This window comes from Leptosomus discolor, chromosome 3 (assembly GCF_034619465.1).
Source record: "Leptosomus discolor isolate bLepDis1 chromosome 3, bLepDis1.hap2, whole genome shotgun sequence".
In the NCBI taxonomy this organism is placed as follows: domain Eukaryota; kingdom Metazoa; phylum Chordata; class Aves; order Leptosomiformes; family Leptosomidae; genus Leptosomus; species Leptosomus discolor.
The window spans coordinates 26736604-26757310 of record NC_141393.1 but is presented as its reverse complement, the minus strand read 5'-3'; the positions used below and the strand labels follow the sequence as shown (position 1 = coordinate 26757310).

The 20707-nt window shown below is 59.1% G+C and overlaps 2 protein-coding genes across 2 annotated transcripts; both read right to left on the bottom strand.

The window, feature by feature from the left end:
* Positions 1 to 772: 772 nt before the first annotated feature.
* Positions 773 to 8312, bottom strand: RPS6KL1 (ribosomal protein S6 kinase like 1). The gene is made up of 10 exons (XM_086463111.1): positions 8075 to 8312; positions 7460 to 7584; positions 6551 to 6643; positions 5665 to 5712; positions 4779 to 4911; positions 2530 to 3435; positions 1617 to 1706; positions 1390 to 1472; positions 1010 to 1105; positions 773 to 883 (listed from the first exon to the last, which is right to left on the bottom strand). Exons 1-10 carry the CDS (start codon positions 8310 to 8312, stop codon positions 773 to 775), a joined length of 1923 nt encoding a protein of 640 aa, XP_086319237.1.
* Positions 8313 to 14895: 6583 nt separating this feature from the next.
* On the bottom strand, positions 14896 to 20269 carry PGF (placental growth factor). The gene is made up of 7 exons (XM_086463020.1): positions 20204 to 20269; positions 19992 to 20031; positions 19129 to 19325; positions 17656 to 17732; positions 15884 to 15913; positions 15731 to 15793; positions 14896 to 14917 (listed from the first exon to the last, which is right to left on the bottom strand). The coding sequence occupies exons 1-7, from the start codon at positions 20267 to 20269 to the stop codon at positions 14896 to 14898; spliced, it is 495 nt and encodes a 164-aa protein (XP_086319146.1).
* Positions 20270 to 20707: the final 438 nt, after the last annotated feature.

The window sequence follows — 20707 nt, the reverse complement described above, 5'->3', positions numbered from 1 at the left end:
GAGAGGCCGTGAGGCAGGCAGGGGCACAAGGGGAGATAAGGTCAGGCACTCGGTGCCACCTTCTGGATTTTGGCTGCAAGGTAATGAGAGAGGGTGGGCGACAAACCCAGGGGTCCCAGGCAGGTTTGAGAAACAGATTTGGGGCTCTCCCTCACTGAGAATGCTTGGCTAAGGCCTGGCTGGTCCAGCTCAGAAACAAAAGGACAGTTCTGCAAGCGATAACGAGTGGTTTATTTTTCAGAGGGCTGGGGGCAGAAGAGCAGAGGGCTCCCTCTCACCTGACACACACCCCCCCACACACCCCCCCTCACACATGCAGTCAGGGATAGGCACAGACCCCAGGCTCGGGCACCAGCCAGCAGGGCCCGGAGGCAACACACTTGGAAGCCACAAAAAATAACAGGGTGGAGGGTCACTGTGGTAACAGCAGAGATAAAAACCATAGGGAGGGAGTCCCAGGGCGTGGTGCTAATCTCTGCAAGGGATGCTCCAGAAGGGGAGCATGGCTTGTCCCCGGGGGGTGGGCACCCGGGCTCCCTTTTTTTTCCCCACCAGGGAGGACCTAGAGAAGACAGCCTGGCCCAGACCTCAGCCTCCGCTCTTGGAGACTCCAACAAACATGACCAGAGACAGAACATGTAAGGCTGCAAAACCCAGGGCAGCCCTTGCAGGCAAACCTCCTCCAGTAGGCAGAGCTGCCGGTGCCACCTGGGGTCATGAGTGCCAGGGACAGCAGCTCTGTGGCCATCTCCCTGGGGGAAGGACAGACTGCCTAGCCCACCAGCCTGTTCCACGGGACGGCACTAAAGAAGGAGTGGGACTTCAGCTTTGCCACGCCACCTCCTCCAGAACCCAAGCGCCGCTTCGGGTTGTACTGCAGAAGCTACAGAGAAAGCGGATGGGAGAGCAGGATGGGGAGATGGGGACACTGGAAAAGCTACCCAGGCAGGAGCCTGCCTTTCCCCAGCCTCTAGCCCCATCCTCCCTGCCATCCACCCAAGCCCCTCACCTCAGTGAGCAGCGATGTAGCAGCCAGGCTGAGCCCCTCCGGCAGATGCAGTGGGGTGTGAGGTTGAATCCCTGAAGGGTGGTTTTGGGACAGCGGCTGCAGGAGGTGGAGGTGATGGTGAGCAGAGGCACTGAGGAGGGTAGGAGCACCCTGCTGAGCTTTCATTGCCACACAACCCCAGCCCTACATGGCAGGCTTGAAAAGCTAGGGCCCTGAACACCCAGGGACCATGCACAGGCATCACATGCCTGCAGCAACCTGGCACAGCACTGAGGTGCCAGCAGGGCAAGGCACTCTCCCAGCCCCTGCACAGAAGGGAGCCCTTGAGCTGGTGTCACCTCCCCCCCCCCCCCTCCTTGCATAGCTCCTCTGCTTCTTACCACTCCTGTCAGCAACTCATACAAGAGAGAGCCAAAGCTCCAGCAGTCAGCTGCTTCGGTGGGCTCTGTGATCCCCCCGACTTCTGCAGAAAGAGCCAGAGAGGCATTAGAGCTGCAGGCAGGGAGCACCAGTGGCTGTACCATGCTGGGCACATCTCGCTGCAGGCAGAAGCCTCCTCTCTTCTAGCCAGTGGCACTGGGCAGAAGGCAGGGGATGCATCCCTTACCTGGGGCACTGTAGAGCTCTTCCTGTGCCTGGCTGCAGTATTGGGGCTCCACGTCTGTCCACTGGCCAAAGAAGGTGAGACGGACGTGACCTGCAGAGCAGCACCAAAGACAAAAGCAGGGAGGTTAGGACAAATTTAGGGACTTTGGTTGGAGCACAAAGCCAAGCCATAACCCCATAACTGGGAACAGCCAGAGCACTGGGCCCCTGCCATGCCCTGAACGCGAAGGCACTGTGCATCCCCCGGCCCTGCGCCTCCCGAGATGCCCAGCAGGCACTTGCAGCTGGTGAGACTGGTTAGGGGGGGCTCCAAGTTCACAGACCTCAGTACAGGCTGTAGTGAGGAAGAAGCAGTTTTTAAAGGGTATGCAGAAGGTTAGCTTTCCCCTTGCAAAGCTCTCAGCATTTTTCTTTTCCTAAGCAATTTGTACCTCTCCAGTTTGCCCCAGATGTTGCCAGCTGAGCAGGGACTTGCACTCAGCTTGCACTGACAGCAGTACCCACGGCTGAAAGGGATGAGACAGCTCCAGAATACCCCAGCAGGCAGTAACTACAAGCAGGGGAAAAACTGCAGTCACACTAACCTCAGACACAGTTCAGCTGGTCTCAGCTTCCCTGTACTGGGATTTCCCAGGCAGCCAGCCCCGACGTGGGAGCAGGGTCAATGCATTCCTATGGCTGCGACCCCTGGCTCTCCCTCTGCAGAGCCATCTCTTGTAATAACCATTTGGAAATCCCAACTGAGACCATGCTTTCAGGCTCAGAAACATCCAAACCTTCCCAGATTCCCACCCTCCCCCAAAGCAAACTCAGGAAAGTCCATGTCTCCTGGAAATGGGGCAAATGGCAGTCTCCCAGCCGAAAGGCCAACCTCACTCTTTCTCCTTGGGGCGGCAGCCTGTGGCACTACCTACCGGCTGCATCAAGTAGCAGGTTCCTGGGGTTGAGGTCCCGGCACAATACACCCTGTTGGTGAAGTCCCTCTAAGGCCAGGAGGATTTCTGCTGCCCACAGCTGCACCTGCTCCTCCTTCACAGCCCACGCTCTCTGGCCATGCCCACGGGAAGCCAAAGCCCCACGCTGTCCTGATTGCGGCTGCTCACTGAGCTGGCTGCAGGTCAGGCTTGCTCCCCGTGAGGGCTCCCGCACCACTGGGTCAGGCCCACAGGGTTTGCCAGAGCTGGACGGGGCAACTCCTGCATGAAGCTGCCTCTGACCTGAGCTCAGGAGGGGCTGAGCCCAGGGGACCTCAGACACTGGCTGAGACAGTGGCTCCGCTGCCCCTGGCTGGCCCCCTCTCACAGTCTTCGGTATGGGGGCAGGTGTCTGGGGAAGCTTGGGGTCTTGTTGGGAGGCTGCTCTCTCTGACACGCAGCCTGTGCCACTGGTTAGTGTGTCCCAGCGGTAGACGACCAGGCCCTGGTTGGTAAGGTGGCCGCGGCATTCAGCTGATGCTGCTGGAACATGGTCCATGACGCCAGGCACAGCCTGTGTCATGCCTAGATCCTGCCCTCCAGGTGCAACCCGCGTGCTGCTGGCGGGAGCCAGGCAAAGCTGGCAGTGGTCCCCCGAGCCGGGGTCCATGGGGTCGGGGGACTGCTCCTGAGGGGGCGAGGCACCAGTGTTTCCCAATACTCGGTGGGTCGCAAAGCCTGGGAGGCCACTGCCTGTCCGAGAAGAGAAGATGGAGATTTGGCTGCTGCCCTGGGAGCTTCCCATGCCATCCTCTCTACCACAGTTCAGGGCTTGAACGGTGTTTGAATCGGCAGAGCCCTGCTGGACACAGTACTTGGAGCGGAGATGAGACCACAGTGTCTCCCCTGGAAAGGAGAGAGAGGAACAAGTGATGGGGCAGAAAGCATCCCTGGTTCTCCTGCTATGGACATGGCCCATTCAGACACAGGCCAAGGCCCACACGCTGGAGAAATGATCGAGCATTGTTAATGTCCCCTACAGCAAAGCTCAAGCCCACACAGAATACTCCCCAGCCCTACAAGCACACCTCAATGCTCACACCTCCCCCAGGACCTAGTACACCGAAAGCTCATTCCCCCCTCCTTTAGCAGCCCTGCTCCCCATTCTGCACAGTCTCCTCAATCCCAGCTCTGACACTTCCATGCCACAGGCCAGCCACTTCTTCACAAATGCCCCTGATCCCACTGCCATGCCCACTTTCCCCTGAAAGCCCTTCCCCCCTGCATGACAGAGACGGCAGAGAGCTCCCACAGCGTGGCACAGAGCCCGTGGGTCAGCAGTGCACCAGAGCAGCAAGCCCTGGAGCCCACAGCATGCTGCCAGGGCTTCCCAGCCTCACTACATGCAGCTGCTAGCTGCTTCATGCAAGCTCATCCTACAGCAACACATGAGGAGTTGAGGGTGTTCTTCACTTCAGCCTTCATTTGTTATCACTGGACTCCAGCTGCTGCTCCCTAGACATCCATTCAACCAGCAGAGAGCAAAGAAGCTCCTTGGGACAAGCCTCCACCTTGTCACACTTCTTCACCTTGGGACAAGCCTCAATTTTGCCTCCTAGTTGTATCTGAATGCCAATCTGTTCCCTGCCCTTTATGCCCTGATTCTCCATCTCCTCTCTTTGGTCTGATCTCAAAATCCAGTGTGACTTCTCTTGTAACTAAAAAACATTTTATAAAGGTCTTATCAAAAGATTGTTTTGTTCTACAACATCCAGGTGAACTACCTCACTTGGCTCTCCCTCTCCATCACCTTCCTGTCATGGCCAAACAATGCCAGTAAAATGAGAGAGTTTTTTTTTCAAGATACTGGACCACACAAACCTCTTTACCTCAAGGCATGACCATCCCCTCCCATGGGACTCAGTGGTCCCTAAAGCTAGTTTCCATGTAACATCCCTACGCACACAACCTCTTTCTCCTTGTAGGTCTCCACAAGCTCATTTCTAGGTTACTTCCCCAGTCAGCTCTTACCAAACCTCCAGAATCCCCAACACAGCTGAGCAGCTCCTTCCACAAAGTCTCTAAGCCCTGGTACCCACCACCCTTCTATAAAGAAGACAGCTTGTGCTGTCACTATTAAACACAGTCCCAAAGCAGCGGGAGAAACACATTTGAGATTATGAAGAAAGGGATGTTGGGGATAAGAGCAGGGTTCTCCACGGACAGGAGGCAATGCTGTCCCCACTCACCCTGCACATGCTCCAGGTGGAGGAAGATGGAATCCTCACTCACATAGTAGCACAACAGCTTGACCATGAAGGGGACCCCATGAGGTATGATGGTCTGTCGTTCGCGCGTCTCAACATGGGATTTGGGGAGGCTCTGAGGAGGTACAGGTAGATGGGTGTTACAGCATGGTAGGGACTTGGACTCCCTGCAACGTAGCACCTGCCAGGGCAGGAGGCCAGCCAGAAACGTGGCGTGCCATCTGCCAAGCCCCATGGCTGGTCACCTGCGATGGAGCTCCCCGTCTGTGGAAACCTCCAGCTCATGCCGAGAGGTCTGTCAGTCCCCAGCACCCAGCTCTGATAAGGCAGGGCTCTGCAAAGCTCTGCCAAGGCAGAGCCCTCCCCACCTGCACTGTGGGACCCAGAGGACACTGCCTTCCCCCACAACTGCCCCTACTCCCTTCAGACAGGAACCTGCCATCCCAGCCCCCTCTCCCCTCCCCTCTGGAACCGATGCTTTTCCCTGTCATGCCACAGCCTCCCTGTCCAATTATTAAAGTCCGTTATTTTTAGTTCCAAAGGCACTGGAAAATGCCCTAGGACTTGTACCGAGGGGCCCTCACCTACCTCACCCACAATGTGTCAGGGGTTGACCCAGACTGATGTGGGCATAAGGCTTGGCTTGCAGCATTACAAGGCAGAGAAAGAGATGACCGAGGAGAACCACTTCCCTTCTGACCACAGAAGATGTCTGAGGCGGCCAACAAAAGCTTTATGAACAAGGAACTTCCTCCAACACCTCTGTGAGCTGCTATTTTTTTGGTCCTCTAACCTGCCCCTGTCTGCTTGGACAAGGAGGCTCTGGCATGATAGGAAGAAGCAGGCAGATGAAACTGAAAACACCCACCTTAAGTATAAAGGTCCCACCAGTGGCCAAATCCTGGACGATCTGCACCTGTGAGTAGTACATACAGTACCAGTCAGGAGCAGCGACTGCTCCCACCCCAACACAGCCTACAGGAATGACCCAAGGGACTCAGCTCTGGAACCAAAACGAACTCCCATCCAACTACAGGAGTCTGGTGGTGCTCAGACCCCTAGTCTTGAAAGGCAAAACACAGGTTAGTAGCAAGGAGATAGCCATGCAGCCAGGGAGTAGAAAGAAAGTTAATTAAACCAAGAGGGGACTCCCACACCATTTTTGCTTCCTTCACAAAGAAGGGTTTTGCGCTTCTCCTTCTGGGCTCTGTGAGGTCCGCCAGGCTGCCCGCCCGGGCCTCAGCAGGACAGGAGGACCCCATCAGCCCTCACAAGCTGAGAAGTGTGAGCGGCAGGAGAGCAATGTGCCAGTGTGGGTATGGAGATGGTAAGCCTGGCGGCTTTGCTCCAAAATCATGAACTAGTTAGTTCATTCATCCAGATAGCTTGTCTTCTGCTGAAGTCTAGATTATCCATAGGAGTCCACCATCGCGGTACCTAGGCATCAAGCACAATTCCATGCATGGGAAAGAACTGGATGCATTGACCTCCTTGTAAATATCTTGGGAGCTCTGGTAAGCAAAAGTAATGGGGACATTAACAGGTTTCCCAACTAACTCCTAAAGGGAGTTCCCAACTTGCCTCCTCACCTGCTAATTTTCCCTTGTGGGAATGGTGTGGATAGACACCCTCATGTTCCTTGGTGGGTGCGCTGGGGGCCAGCACCCCCATCCCAGCTGCCAGGACCCTCCAGCTCACACTTCCTTTGGTCCAGCCCCAGCCTCACCCCCTTCAGTTCCAGCTCGAGTCATTACCTTATCGATCACTCCCACAACCTTACACCGTCTCAGGTTCTCCACTGCTGAGCTCAGCGTCCTGATCGGCCGGAAGCGCAGGCTGCTGTAACCCTGCAAGGCAGTGAGAGAAGAGGATGAGGGACCTAGAGATGCTACTGTCCATGACAGCAGATGGGAGAAGTCCCCACATTTTCCGGAGGAGGCAGCAATACTGCTGGGCTGGCCAACACCCAGAGACAACGCTCCAATGGCCGTGGTTGATTCCTAACATCAGCTGGACTGTTTTCTTAGTCAGTTCCTGGATTTCTGAAGTTTTCAGGGAAAGCTTGTGCCTGCAGCAGAGGTTAAATCACTTCAAAATTTGGACCTGGACCTGGACTGCTCCAACACTAAGGGGATTTGTATGGAAGGTAGTTGCCTTCCTCCCCGCCCTCTCACCAAGCCTCACTCCCCTCTCCCTTCAATAACCACCTCCTTCCCACAATACAGCAAGCAGCCATCGTCTTTGTTTTCCACCCAGATGTGAACAAGAATGAGGAAGATGACATTTTTAACATCTGACAAGGTGGTTCCCCCCAGTGGCTTCAGTCCCACCAAAAAATGGCCATTTTCACTATGGCGGCAGCAAGCTCAACATACAGACCTTAGAGTGGGCTGGGTCCTGGGAGCACCCCAGGCAAGCCGGGCCCACCTCAGCTCTTTGAGCCAGGCAGGGTGAAGGGCTGCCAGCTCCCTCGCAGCCACCGGCATGCTGGGACACTCCGCAACTGATGTGTCTGCCATTTTCTCTACACCGCCTTACTGTGGCATCTGGCAGAGGCAGCCCAGGAGGCTCACTGCGGCTGATTTTTGTGTGTGCCCCCCAGGTTTCCCAGTGCCACAGATCCACTGCCATCCCACCCATGCCACCCCACACCAGCCCCTCACCGTGGCAGCGGGGTTACCACCCCCTGCAGCCCGCTGGAGGTGGCAGTTGAAGATTTCCTCCGCGCGCCTCAGGTACTGTGTGATCTTCCGCTTCACAGCCTCCCGACGCTCCTTGTTGGGGTCAACTGCAGTCGGTGCAGAGGGCAGGCCATGAGGTCTCCGGAGGGATGCCGCGGTCCCCTGGTTACACTCCTCAGAGGGATGCCCTGGTCCTATTGCAATGCTCCCAGGAGGGAAGCCCGGGTCCCCTGGCCATACTGCCCAGAGGGACATCCTGGTCCCCTCCCCTTCTCCCAGTAGGGATGCACTGCCTCCCCCAGCTGCAGTCCCCGGAGGGATGCCCCACCAGTCCCCTTGTCATTCTCCTCGGAGGGATGCCCCGGTCCCCTGGCTGGTCTCCCTGGAGGGATGCCCCGGTCCCCTTGTCATTCTCCCCGGAGGGATGTCCCGGTCCCCTGGTCGAGCTCGTTGGAGGGATGCCCCGGTCCCCTTGTCATTCTCCCCAGAGGGATGCCGTGGTCCCCTGGCTGGTCTCCCGGAGGGATACCCCGGTCCCCGGCCGTGCTCCCCGGAGGGCCGCCCCGGTCCCCCGCCCTCCGAGGAGGCCCCACGCACCCTGCACGCCGCGGAGCAGCACGTCCACGCCGTTCTGGTAGTGGTTGAAGGCCTCCTCGTAGTCCTCGCTGACGTCCCGCTCCAGCGCCAGCCGCAGCTGCCGCGCCGCCTCCACCAGGTAGTCCCGCCGCCCGCCGCCCTCGGGCCCCGCCGGCGAGACGCGGCTCCGCAGCTGCCCCAGGTAGACGCGGGCCTGCGCCCGCGCCCGGGAACCGGGCTCGGCCTCCGGCCGGCTCATAGCCCCGCACCGCCGCCCTGCGCCGCCGGGGGACAGGCAGCGGGGACGCGCGGGTCAGGCGCGCCGCACGCCCGGGCCCTTTCTCCGGCCGGCGACCGGCGCCGTTAACCGGCATGTGTCCCCCCGCCCCGGCCCCCGCCCCGGCCCCCGCCGGCCCCCGCGGGCACGCACCTGGGCGAGCGCTGCCGGCAGCCCCCGCCGGCGCTGCCAGACGCGGGGAGGGGCGGGGCCCGACCGGGCCCGCGTGCCGCCGCGCGCCCCCGGGGCGGCACTGATTGGCTGCGGATGAGATCATCGTCACCATCATCATCATCATCATCATCATCATCATCGTTCCCCCCCTCCGGCGCAGCCCCCCACGGCGCGAGGTGGTCCCGGACCGGCGGAGGGAGGGTCCCGGCCAGGGTCCCGCCGCCGCCCGCGCCCCAAGGCAGGTTCATCGCTCCGCTTGCTGTGTTACCGGCGGTGAGCGCCGCGGCTCTGCTTGCTGTGTTATCATAGTCGTTCACCGTTAATTGTCCTTAATTAACAACGCTCCCGCTCATTGAGTGCTGCCTTTGCTGCCGTGTTTCCTCCCGGCCGTAACACGTAACCGCGTGTTCCAGAGCGCCCGCGGCTCTGTCCACCTCCCGAGGGGTGCGCCCGCTCCAGCAGCTCCCCGCCGACCCGGCCCGGCGGGCGCGGGGTGACCGGCCCCTTCTGCACGGCCCCGACCCCGGGCACGGACGATTCCTTGTGATTTGCCTCTTGCAAGCGGGTGCCGCTGCCCCTCAGCCCTGGGCTCTCGCTGGCCCCTTTTTAGCAAGTCCTGCAGACTCCTCTGGTTTTACAAACTTATTCCAAATACATAGAGCTGGGTACGACAGCAGAAATGCGTTAAGGCGCGGCAAAATGACAGCGTAGGCCGGATCCCAGCTGGTGGTTAACAAATGCTTTGTACGAGGAAAATACCAGTCTGTGGCTTCACCCAGAAGCACACATTCCTGGCCTCCTGGACTGGCTTTTTCCTGGAAGGCCAGGTCTGCCAGGCCCGCTAGGTCACCACAGTTACTAGTGAAGGAGATGTGCCAAATCAGGAGCACTCAACCAGTTATGGCTCAGGCCAACTGGTTTGCTGCATCTGTGGGATGGTTGGTCCACATCCAAATAACCATCTTTCTGGAGGGGTAGCAGGGGACCTGCAAAGGGGGGGAGGCTGGAATGAAATCCCAGTGATACCCTAAGAAAGACTGTGCTAAGATCAGCTAGGAAGAGGGAGGCACCTGCATCTTTGTCTGTCCCTTGCTAGCCTATGGACATGTCCTATCATGACAGGAAATGTTTCTAAATCAGGAGGTTTCACCTCAACGGGAGCTGGCCCCGTACCGTGGCACCACAGCCACACCAGCCTGGACTGTCACCGCTTCAGCATCTGCTGGCACCCATACCGGCTACAGGGCTGGCCCCAGCCTTTCCCAGGGAGCGACCAGACGGCATCTGAGCCTGGAGCAGCGTAAAGGCTCCAGAGCCATGCCAGGATGCCCAAGGGGGCATCAGTTTGTGGCTGACTCATTACTTCGTACCCTGCACACATCAATGGCAGAGGCTCCCCTGGGCAGCTCTTTTGAGCAGCCCAGACTCTTAACAGCAGAACAGGAAAAGTAAAGCCTGTGCCCGCAGCTCAGCTCAGCATTAACAGCCAAACTCTTTCTTACAAAGACTGTTTGCTTGGGAGTACAAAAGGCTAATACTGTTCCTCAAAGGGTGGATCTGGTGGGATGCAAAGGGGTGTGCTTTGTAAGACAACCCACTGCCCAAACACAATCCATGTGCTGGGTTCCTTGGTTTCATCTCAAAACGCTTCCAAGTTACTTTTCCCCACCAATCTCTACCTAACAGAGACCATTTTTTTTCTGCCCAGCCTTTTCATACCCCCCTAGGCTCTAGGGTCTTTTAATTCCCACCAGAGCCTGGGGTCTTCTCCTTTGAGACAAAAGTCCAAGCAGGCAAGAAGTGAAACGGGGCCCAGGATGAGAGCAGGGACCTGCTGGCACGACTCACCTGCCTCACTTCATCAGATCTATGTGGGCCTGGAGAGGACAGAGAGCAAACTACAAAACCCAGCATAAGGTATCTGTAGAGGGCTTTGGAGTGATGGTGAGAGAGAGAGATGTGTGAAGAGGAGTCACTAGGAGGGGAACAAAATTCAGGTGAGTTCATTGCCAAACACCACCTTTATCCCTCACAGAGATAAACCAGCTGTTACCCAAAGTCACATCAGGCCTGTGGTTAAAGTGTTTTATTGCTTCATGCAGTCAACGCTGAGTCCCCTCTGGATGGGACGGGAGGAGCTGGAAGATGGTGGTTTCATCTCCTTTTGAAAGTCCACAGCGGAGCTTTGCAGAGCTCAGCAGAGCCAAGTTTGGACAATGCTGGGATCTCTCAGCCCTGAGCAGTCACATTGCAGCACCAGCAAGGCAGCAGGACAAGGAGCAGCGCAGAAGAGAGTGAGCGACAGGCATCAGCAAGGAGAAGTGCCCCAAAGACTGGCCTGTAAGCCTTGCAAGGGCAGAAGACATTTACCATCCCTGAGGCACAGGGGCACTTACCTGTGCACTTCCAGTTTCCCTTTTCAGTGCTGTCTGGAGGATGCTAAATTTGTGGGACTATTTTTAGATCTTCCTGCTGAAGAGCTTGTGGCCCATGTTGGGAAGTGCGAACTTCCAAAGCAAGACCAGCACTGACAAGGAGGAAAGTGAGAGCTGCCCTTTTTCTCACAGCCTAAAACGGATGCATGAGAGCTGGCAGAAGCTTAAAAAACCCTTAAAAGCCCAACTTTGTGCAGATGCCAAATCTTGTAAGTCACAAACAAGAGGTTAGGACCTCAGTGCCTCTTTATTTGCAGAGGCACGTGGGAGACCTGTGCTGGCATGTGTAGGGAGAAGCTGCTGGGAGGCAGCCCTTCACTGGCATCCCAGGATTGGAGAGGCTGGAGGTTACCAGGGAAGCTTTAACATCAGGGCTTCATCAGCTCTGATGCTCTGGGCTGATCTCCACATTGCCTTTCCAGGCACTTCCCCAAAAATACATGATGATTTGTTCCTAGTGCAGCCTGGAGCCTAGCTTATGTTTTGTCTCTCCTATAAGCTTCCTTCTAAACCATCTTGTTGCAGCTCTGGCTCCTAAAGCCTTATTAAACAAACCTTTGCTCTGTAAGGCTGGGAGACACAAGGAGCCCAGGGACACTGATAACCCAGTGGCATGCTGCTCCCATGAGACAGCTGCCCGTCTGCAGGGGGTACGCAGGCAGGGGAAGGACGGGGGATTTGGGAGCACTGGGGCATGTCTGCTACCTGTCCATGGAGGACCCGCATAGGGTTGTTCTGCTCCCTGCTGGCTTTGGGGCTGGGGTCTGTCCCAGTCCCTTTACAAGGGAACCAGTCCCCTCCTACAGCCCCGCTCTGCGGTGCTTGGGGGACATGGGAGGTCTGTAGATGCAGCTGACCTTGTCAGGGTGCTCAGTCAGGGAACACGTCTGCTGCAGCCAGGGAGGGCTGACAGGAGATACTGGTGTAAGCCTCCCAAAAACTGGGAGCAACACAGGAGGGGACGGGCAGACCATGGCTCGCTCCCTTAGGAGGGAGCATGGGTGGTGGCTGCAAACTCCAAGGCCTGGAGCCCCACTCTCCCTCTTGGGGCAGCAGGCTCCCACCCTGACCTCATGTCACCATTGGGTGCGATATCCTGCTGGAAGTCCCTGCGACCCTGGGATGCGGGAGGTCCCAGGGTTTACAGGACTCTCCCCTCTGACAGGGACATGCAGGGGCAGGGAAAGGAGCTGGTCCTCCCCTGGGTGCACGATGCCCGCAGGCCCCCCAGGAGCACCAGGGAGCTGCTAGGGCTCATCGGGTTCCCCTTGCTGGTGAAGCCTCAATGAAACACCCTCCGGAGCCGGAGGGAGCCCAGACACCTGGTCATGCAGCTCCTACACCTCCAGTGCTGCTGGTGCCTTCCCCTGCTCCTGCCCTGCCCCAGCTCATCCTCTCATCACTGCCACAGTGGGACAGCCACATCCCTCCCCGGCACTCACATCCCTGCCATCTACCCCAACACCCCATGCCACAGGAGGAGCAGGGGATGAGGCCGCACACAGTGAGCTTGGGCAATGCAGTGGGAAAAGCGAGACAGTGGACACGCAAGGCAGGTGCCTGCCCTGCTGGCTCTGGGCAGAGCCACCTGAAAACTCTCAGTGCCGAGCAGCAGCCAAAGAGGTGATCCCAGACACCAGGAACTGTTACCGAAAGCTGCTGGGCAGGCGTTTGTTTGGATTTGTTTTTTAACCCTAATCACCACTCTTGACAAATTTATTTTTATTCATTAACATCCTTGGGTTTATGTAACTTCCTTTTTAAAGGTTTAACACTACCACAGTGAAACGCTTACTGTTAAAAACAATACAGAAACCATCACGTACATCCCTCGAGTGCTGCACATAGTTCTTAGCCTCAAAGCACAACCAGCCAGTCTGAAACAGCAGGCGGGGATGGGGAGAGCCTGCATGGACCAGCACAGGCCACCAGAGCTAGGGTGCCACAGGGCCCACACAGACCCTGAGAGGCGTGTGAAGGGGAGCAGCGAACTACCCTCATCCACGAGGCAGACAAGGAGGAGCTTCATGGACTGTTGTTGAGGCAGAGACCACGTAGGCTGTGACCCAGGGCTCTGTGGATGCCTGAAGTGGAAACGGGGTCCAAAAGGGATCCAGCAAGTTCCTGGAGGATATGCCCAGCTGCACAGGTGCAACTCACCCAGTCCATGCCATGCTGCAAGGTGGCAGCGTGGAGATTCACATCATCACAACACCCACCACTGGCTTTCCCTGCCAGGCTACTTCTCCTACAGGACCTGCCCTGTCCCCGTGTCCTTGTGCCAGCCCCAGGCAGCCCCAGCATTACAGCTCTGAGGGAGCCTGCCCTGGCTGCAGGCTGCCATGTCAGGTGCTGCCATGCCTTGGACCCCAGCACCTGCTACATTAGGCTCCACTCTCATTCCTCAGTGCAGGATAAACCGCAGGTCACCTCATTCCATGGTAATGAAGCCTTTGCACATGTTGCCCTCCAGCCTTTTGCTTGAAGTTTTCAAGAATAACCCTTAATTTTGTTTTAACCCTGTGCCAGGGGTGGTCCACGAGTATGCTGGTGCCCAGCTCTCCTTTAGGGTTTCCAGCTATGTGCACTCCTCCAGGGTATGGTGGAGCAGCATGGGATGCATTTGGCAGCCAGCCCCACCCCCCTCCCCCGCAGCAGGGGCAGGAAAGGGGAGAGGAAGAGCCGCAGGGGCACTGCTTCAGACATGCAGAAAAAAAGGCTGGGGCTGACCCCTGGCCCAGGGCACAGCCCTGGCAGGAAACAACAGCACCCACAGCCACCTCGATGAGGGCCTCCAGACCCCTACACAGTCCCAGGATGTTCCCAGTAGGAGACAGGGCCCCCAGGCCAGCCTGCCCCCATGCTGGGTGAATGAGGCTTTGGTGGGCTGTTTCTTGGGTGGGAAGACCCACAGGCAACCTGCCCCCCTGCTGTCCTAACCTTGCATCAGCCCAGCCAGGGAGAAGGAAAGCCACAGGACAGTGAGCTAGACATTTGGACTAGGGTGAGAACAGGATGGGGATGGTGAATAGGGTGAGGTACCAGCCCCACACCATGGTATGGTAGTTCCCCCAAAGGTCTCCCGGTACCCACTTGAGCTCCAGAACATCAGTAGCCCCCAGCCTGGAGAACGGCTTGGTCCTGAACTACTGGTTGTCCATCTCCAGCACCACACCAAGGGCAGCCCCGTGGGTGCTGCAGGAGTTGGACAAGCTCTGGGCCACCACAGGACTGCCCTCCTCCAGCCTGAGTGGGTACCCATGGGGACGAGCCCTGCCTGCAGCTGCTGGAAAGCAAACAGGAGTGCTCACACTGCCAGCTCCTGCATCAGACCACCAGGTTTTATTGAGCAGGACAAGGCTGGGATGTGGCTGTGAGTACATGAGGAGCCCTCGTGACCCTGATTCCCTCCCCTACCCCAACAGCGGGCTTCCCAGGCAAGCTCCCTGGCACCCTCTTGGGCTGCTCTGTGCCAAGGCTGTGAGGGACACAGCCCTGCAGCCTTGCCTGCTCCTGGTTTCCTTCCTCCCCAGCTGCAGGGTGCTGGCAGGACAGAGCAGTTTTGCGGCTGCAGCCCTCCGAGCCATCTCCCCCCACCCCCCCCACATCATGCTGTCCCCAGCCAGCTCCAGCAGCACGTCCACCAGCTCCACTCCTCGTTGCCCCCAGGATGCCCTCAAACACCAACACACTGCTTGAGCTCCTCATCTTCAGCCCCAGGCCTGGTCATGGGTCCTTTTGTCCTGCTGCTGACAGTACAGAGGGGCAAGGGAGTCCTTGGTTCCAGGCTGCGATCCCTCCAGGGCCAAGCAAGAATCCAGTCAGCTCTTCCCTGACAGAATCCTGGTCCCCACCGCTCCTTGGAGGGGCATGGCTCCGCCGGTCACCCATGCCAGGGGGAAATGCAGCTGGCTCAAACCCAGGCAGCAGGAGCGAGGCCAGGGGCAGAGCGGAGGCTACCTGCGTGGTGTGCCACATCTGCAAAGAGAGCACAGCAAGGGGTGAGCACCACCGGGACTGGGGGGACACCAGGACCTCCAGGATGACCCACTCTGCCCCAGCCCCCCCCCCCCCCATCCCCCGTGCCTGGCCCCTCTGGCACCAAGCCACAGGGGTAGGGACCACAGACAGCCTCTTAATGGGGAAGAGCGAGGGTGATGGGCCTGCAGGTGCTGGCTTAGCCCCGAGTAGCAGGCTTCAGAGAAAACAGGGAAACGCAACAGGAAGGTGCCAGCTGCAGGCACTGTACCCCAAAAGTGTCTGCAGTAAGAGTCCAGCCTGCACTGTTACAGCCAGCGGTTGGAGAGAGTCAGCTGAATATAAGGAGGGAAAGGGTAGAGTAACCCAAACAATGACCAGCCAAGGACGGCAGGAAGGACACAGCTGGCAGCAAGATGAGGCTGAAACTGGAAATTCATGGACCCAGGAAACCCAGTGTGGTCTGTGATGGCAATAGAGCTACACATCACCCAGTCAACCCAGTGTGGTCTGTGACGGCAACAGAGCTACACACCACCAAGTCAGCCAGTCTACCCGTCTCCACCCTGGGTGGGACTGGCCAGCTTTGAGCAGCTGAGCCTGGAGACTACTGAGCACCTATTGAGCCTTCAATAAAAGGCCCGTTTCCTCACAGCCACCAACTGTTCCCTCTGTCCTGCTTTCTCCTGCGTCTGCTCTGCACAAACCCCTCACTGCTCACAGTGTCAGTAAAGACCTAAAGGCTGAACTAAGCAGCTCATCACAAAGAAATGAACCCAGAAAACACCACCCATACCTGCCCCTGGCACTTACAGTTCACAGTCTTTACGTCTCTTCTTGTCTTGTCTTCTCTTACCTCGGCCCTTGGACCTCCTCCTTCAAAAGGAAAGTGCCACAAGAGGCGCTGACGTGTGGGAGATGAGACCCACAACTCCAGCCGGTAACACTGCCCCTGACATCACTTACCTTCCCAACCTCATCAGGTCCTGCCGGGGCCTGCGGGCAGGAAAAGGACAGAGTGAAGAGGTTTCTTGGGCAATGCTGTCTGCTGAGCTGCTCGTGGTGATTTATTGAAATACCCCAGTGCACAGCACAATCTACCTGTTATCACTCATGCTTAAAACAGACCCAGTATGACTTCTCTCCACGTTATTAACTCCTCAGAGCCAGGAGCTGATTGCAGTAGGCAGAGACAGCAAAAGGGCAGGGGATGGTCAGCTTTGGTGACCCCCCTGGGATGATTTTGCCCATGAGGCCAGGAAGCACATGTTCAGTTCGAGCTGCTCTCACTGACAGTTTTCATAGCTCAGCTGGTTAAACAAGATGCAACGTCCCAAATAGGACTTAGGATTTGCTACAAAATCTCACTTCTGTTCTCAGGCAACAGCCATGACACACTTGGCTTAACATATCACTTACAGGGGCCAAGGTCAGGACATCCACCACGCCTACACTAAATTTCAAAGGGGAGTGATGTAAAGGTGTGGAAGGCAGCTTAGGGAAAAGCTGAAAGGTGCTGCAGAAGCAAGAAGTTTACACAGATTCAAAGGCAGCCTGCACAAGCGCTCATAGAAGATCCCCTGGGAGTTACCCTAGGTAGGAAAACCGCAACAGGCTCAGGAAATTCCCTACATGGAAAATAGCTGGAAGTGGAGGTGGGGAAGTAACACATGCTTCTTCCCACTCCCCCTTCTGCATCCACCGACAGACGGTCCAGAGACGGTGCGGAGCTGGACAGGCCTTGGATCTGCTCCAGCACAGCCGCTCTTACAACTGCAGGGGAATACCAACCCGGGGATCCTCAGGCTCTTCTTCCAGGCAAGGATCACGTCTAACAGCTGCCCAGAAGGACACTCAGTCCACAGTTTTTGCAATACTAAATCACCCTGGGGTCATGATGGAGAGCAAACACCAGGACCCCCCACGCAGCGAAGAGGCTCTGCAGCGGGGATGCACTGCGGGCAGCACCAGAGCTGTTCCCCGCTCCCACAGCACCACAGCCCCCAGGCAGAGGCCCCATCCTGCCCAAGCTCTCACCATTTCTGTGATGCAGTGAGTGCCCCAAGGAGTTGACTTTGTGCCAGGAGTCTGTGGCAGACTGGCGCTGCACATGCCAGCGATGCCTGTTCAAGTGCATGCTTTCCTTTGTCTGCTGGGATGCAAACTCCTGCTCCCCCAGCCCTGGATAGGGCAGCCTCCCTTAAATGGTGGCCCAAGGCCCAGCCCTTCAGCTTTCTCTTTGGGCCACTGGTCATGCTCAGGTATGTCAAGCCATGGAGCTCCCTGCTGAGCCACCACCTTGGGCTCGCTGCCCCATACCAAACACCCGCCTCAGAGCCACCAGCCTTGCTCCATTACCCACAGGCAGCTCCTCTGGCCAGAGGAGCACACACCAGGCATGCCAAGGCAGCCACAGGGATGGGGGGGCACAGACATCCCTGCTATAACAGCTGGGGTGCCGCAGCAGCTCCAGCCCTGCAGACAGTGCATGGTGCCTGACCTGGCTGCACAACACTACACACCCCCTTGGCTGCAGGGAGCAGACTGCAGAGGCATGGTGCAGCCTGCAGCTCAGCAAGGGCCATAAGCACCCACAAACCCCAGTGCAGAAAGAGTGGGGGTGTCCCAGCACGGCCAGGGTGCCCCCAGGGAATCCTCATCCCACACAAAGGGTGAGCTGGCAGGGCTGCTCTTGCTGGAGGGGCACAGGGGTGCAAAACGAGACCAGGGGTCCCTACCTGCACTCGCACTTCTTGTGCTCGGTGAACACCATCTCCACATAGGGTGCCTCCCCATTTGGCTTTATCTTCAGGAGCTGAAAGAGGAGCAAAGGTTACTTCCCAGCCGGCAGCAGGAGGGGGCTGGAAGGGCTCCCACTGCACTGCCTCACCACCTCAGCCTCTCAGGCAGACGCGTGTCTAACCTGTTCCTCTGGAGCTCTTCCACCTCCGCACGCAGGCAGCGCTGGCCAGGCCTGGACGCCTGGCAGCCTGGGAGGCTTTGCCACTGCCACCCCATGTCTTCAGGGCTGTAATTTAAGTCCCACGGTCTTGGGGTTTCCCAGCCTTAGAGGAGATTTTTCTGCCTCTGCCTTTGTGAAGAGCTTTCACATATTTGACCACTTTGCACATCTCCCTTCCCTGATGGAAATATCCCCCTAGTGATGTTTTCCAGACCATTCCCATTGCTGGGAAGTCAGTACCATGGTACCACCCCAGCCCAGGGGTGCAGGATTTGCCCTGTCATGTGTCAGTCCACGGCCCAGCCTGAAGTTCAAGTTGGACATCCAGGGGCCTCACAGGATATGTTTGTCATTGGTGTGATCCACACTAGCACCCGCAGAAGTGCCTGGCATTGCCACCCCTCACACAGCAATGGGATTCCTCCCCTGGAGGGAGACCTGTGCTTGGGGACTTGTTCCCATTCACGTCAGGCTCTTGCTCCACCTCAGTCAAGATTTTTTGGAGACTCCCACCCTGCCTTCCAACATCATGTCAACCCCCAAGGGACCAAAATGACCAGTGATTTATTGCAGGCACTCTAGTCCATCACCCGGGGCAAAGCAGAGCTTTTCCCTGCTCCCTGGAGCAGCAGCGGGCTGATCTCCAGCAGTGCAGCGCGAGGACAACGGCTGCCTGGAGCACTGGGAAGAGCCGACCGGCAGCTTGTTTGCAGCCCGGGATCTCCCACCCCGTTTGGCACAGCTCCCGCAGCAGGGACTGGAAATGCAGCTGGCACAGCCCTTCACACTCACCGTGCCCCCAGCACACATTCACTGTCAGCACCACCACAGGCATCTCCTGACACATGAGAGCCTCGATTCTCCCCACAATTAGGGGACAGTGCCTGCTTTGCCCCAGCAGGCAGGGTCACAGGCAACTGAGACACCCCCAGCCCCACTGCAGGACAGGGAAGGACTGGAAAGGCAGTCAGCAAGATGGACCACGCAGAGAGGAGGGGATAGGGAAGCAGGCACCGAGGCCAGTACCACCACGGGTGTCACTTGGCCTCAGGGACAAGCCCAAAGAGCAGGCAGATGGATGCTCCTTGTTTGGCATGCATTTGAGCAGTGGTAAGTAAGCCCCCTCCCCTGTTATCCATGCTGCTATGATGTCTGGAAGATGCGAAGCTGCAAGTTCACCCTCTTGGCGCTTGGCAAGGAGCCCACCACCTCCCCGGTGCAGCCGCAGCCCCGCAGCAGCAGTGCTTACCTGCATGGTGACCGTGCTCGTCTCCACAGGGACGCAGCGGAGACCCTCGTCCCCACAGCAGCCTCCACAGCGTTGCAGGGAGACGCAGGAGGGTCTGAAAATGTACTCCACCTCATCGGGGAACTCGGTAATAACATCCACCAGCTGCTCCAGAGGCCGGCAGAAACTACGATTCCAGATCTCCCGAAAGGTCAGGACTGCAAGAAACCGTGGTGGGGGTCTATAACGAGGCGCCCCGGAGAGGCTGAACCCAGCCGACCCACTGCCGGGGCAGGTGCAGCAGCCGCGGTGGGGTCCCGCATCCACCACGGGGGCACAGGGATGCAGAGGACCCCCTTACGCGCCCAGTAAGCTCATCACCGCACTGGTGGGGGGGTGTGGGCTCACACAGCCACCACATCCACCCCGATGGGCTCCTTCTCTACCTGCCCGCCAGCTCCGTCTCCTCCTTCCCAGTCACCCCGCTGCCTCCCCGCACCCCGCCGCGGCGGGGCTCCCCCGCCTCCCTTGCCTGCCTCGGCGGGCGCACAAGCCCAGCCCCGCAGGGCGGCGGACAACCCTCCCCTCGGGCTTCCCAGCGGGGAGAGCAGCGGGGAGCCAAAGAAGCGGAGTGTTCCTGCCCGGGACCCCGCACCCCGGCACCGGAGGAGCGGTGCGCTCCGCCCCGGCCGGCGGCGGTGCCCGATGTCGGAAACGCCCGGAGGGAACAGGCTGCTCCGAGCCCCGGCACAGCTCTCCGCCGACCGCCGGGCGATAACGGCCCCGGGGGATATCGAGCTCACCCCTCGGCCCTGCGCACAGCCCGCTCCGGGCTGCCGTCCCCTCCCAGCCGGGGCACCGGCGGCCGCCCGCTGCCAACTCACCGGGCGGCTCCGCGCTGGCGGTCCCCCGCACCTCCGGGGCCTGCAGGGAGGGAAAGGCGGGCGCTGGCGGGGGCGGCACAGGGGAACCCGCCGCCGTCCTCCCACCCAGCACCGGGAGGAGCTGCCCCGGCGGCCACCGCCATCCCGGGCAGCGGTACCGGCGCGGCCGGGCTGCCGCCGCTCCCACCCGCCTCCCGCCCCCCGGCTCTCACCGGGGCGGGCGGCGCCCCCAGCGCCCCGGCCACCAGCAGCCGCAGGAAGGCGCCGAGCAGCCGCATCGCCGCTCCCGCCGCCCCAGCACCGACTCAGCGCCGCCGCTACCGCCCCGCCGCCCCCGGCATGCCGCCCTGCCGCTGCCGCCGCCAGGCCACCGGCCCCGCCGTGCCGCCTCCGCTGCCGCCGGGCCATGGGAGCGCGCCCCGTTCCGCCGCCGTATTTCATCGCCACCGCCCCGCCCCGCCCCCGCCCGCCCCGGCCCCGCCGCGGGGCGGGAGCAGGTGCCCAGCCCCGAAGGCCGCGGGGACGGCCGGTGCCCCCGGGCGCGGCGGAGCCCCCAACCCGCCTCCAGCCCCCGGCACAGGCTGTTTCCCCGTCGGGCTGCCCCGGGGCTTCTAAGGGCCGGCCCGTGCCCGGAGCATCCCCGTGGGGCGGGAAGCACCGGGGCTGTACGGGGCTTCTCGGCTCGCTGGGCTCCCCCGGGCCTTGTCACCTCTCTC

Coding starts and splice junctions, on each gene's coding strand:
- PGF (XM_086463020.1), bottom strand. CDS start 20,269: ATGCGGCTGCTCGGCGCCTTCCTGCGGCTGCTGGTGGCCGGGGCGCTG. Junction 20,032..20,203: donor TGGGGGCGCCGCCCGCCCCG/GTGAGAGCCGGG, acceptor CCCTCCCTGCAG/GCCCCGGAGGTGCGGGGGAC. Junction 17,733..19,128: donor CGAGCACGGTCACCATGCAG/GTAAGCACTGCT, acceptor CTCCTCTTTCAG/CTCCTGAAGATAAAGCCAAA.
- RPS6KL1 (XM_086463111.1), bottom strand. CDS start 8,312: ATGAGCCGGCCGGAGGCCGAGCCCGGTTCCCGGGCGCGGGCGCAGGCC. Junction 6,644..7,459: donor GTGGTAACCCCGCTGCCACG/GTGAGGGGCTGG, acceptor ACTGCCTTGCAG/GGTTACAGCAGCCTGCGCTT. Junction 1,106..1,389: donor ATGAGTTGCTGACAGGAGTG/GTAAGAAGCAGA, acceptor CACCTCCTGCAG/CCGCTGTCCCAAAACCACCC.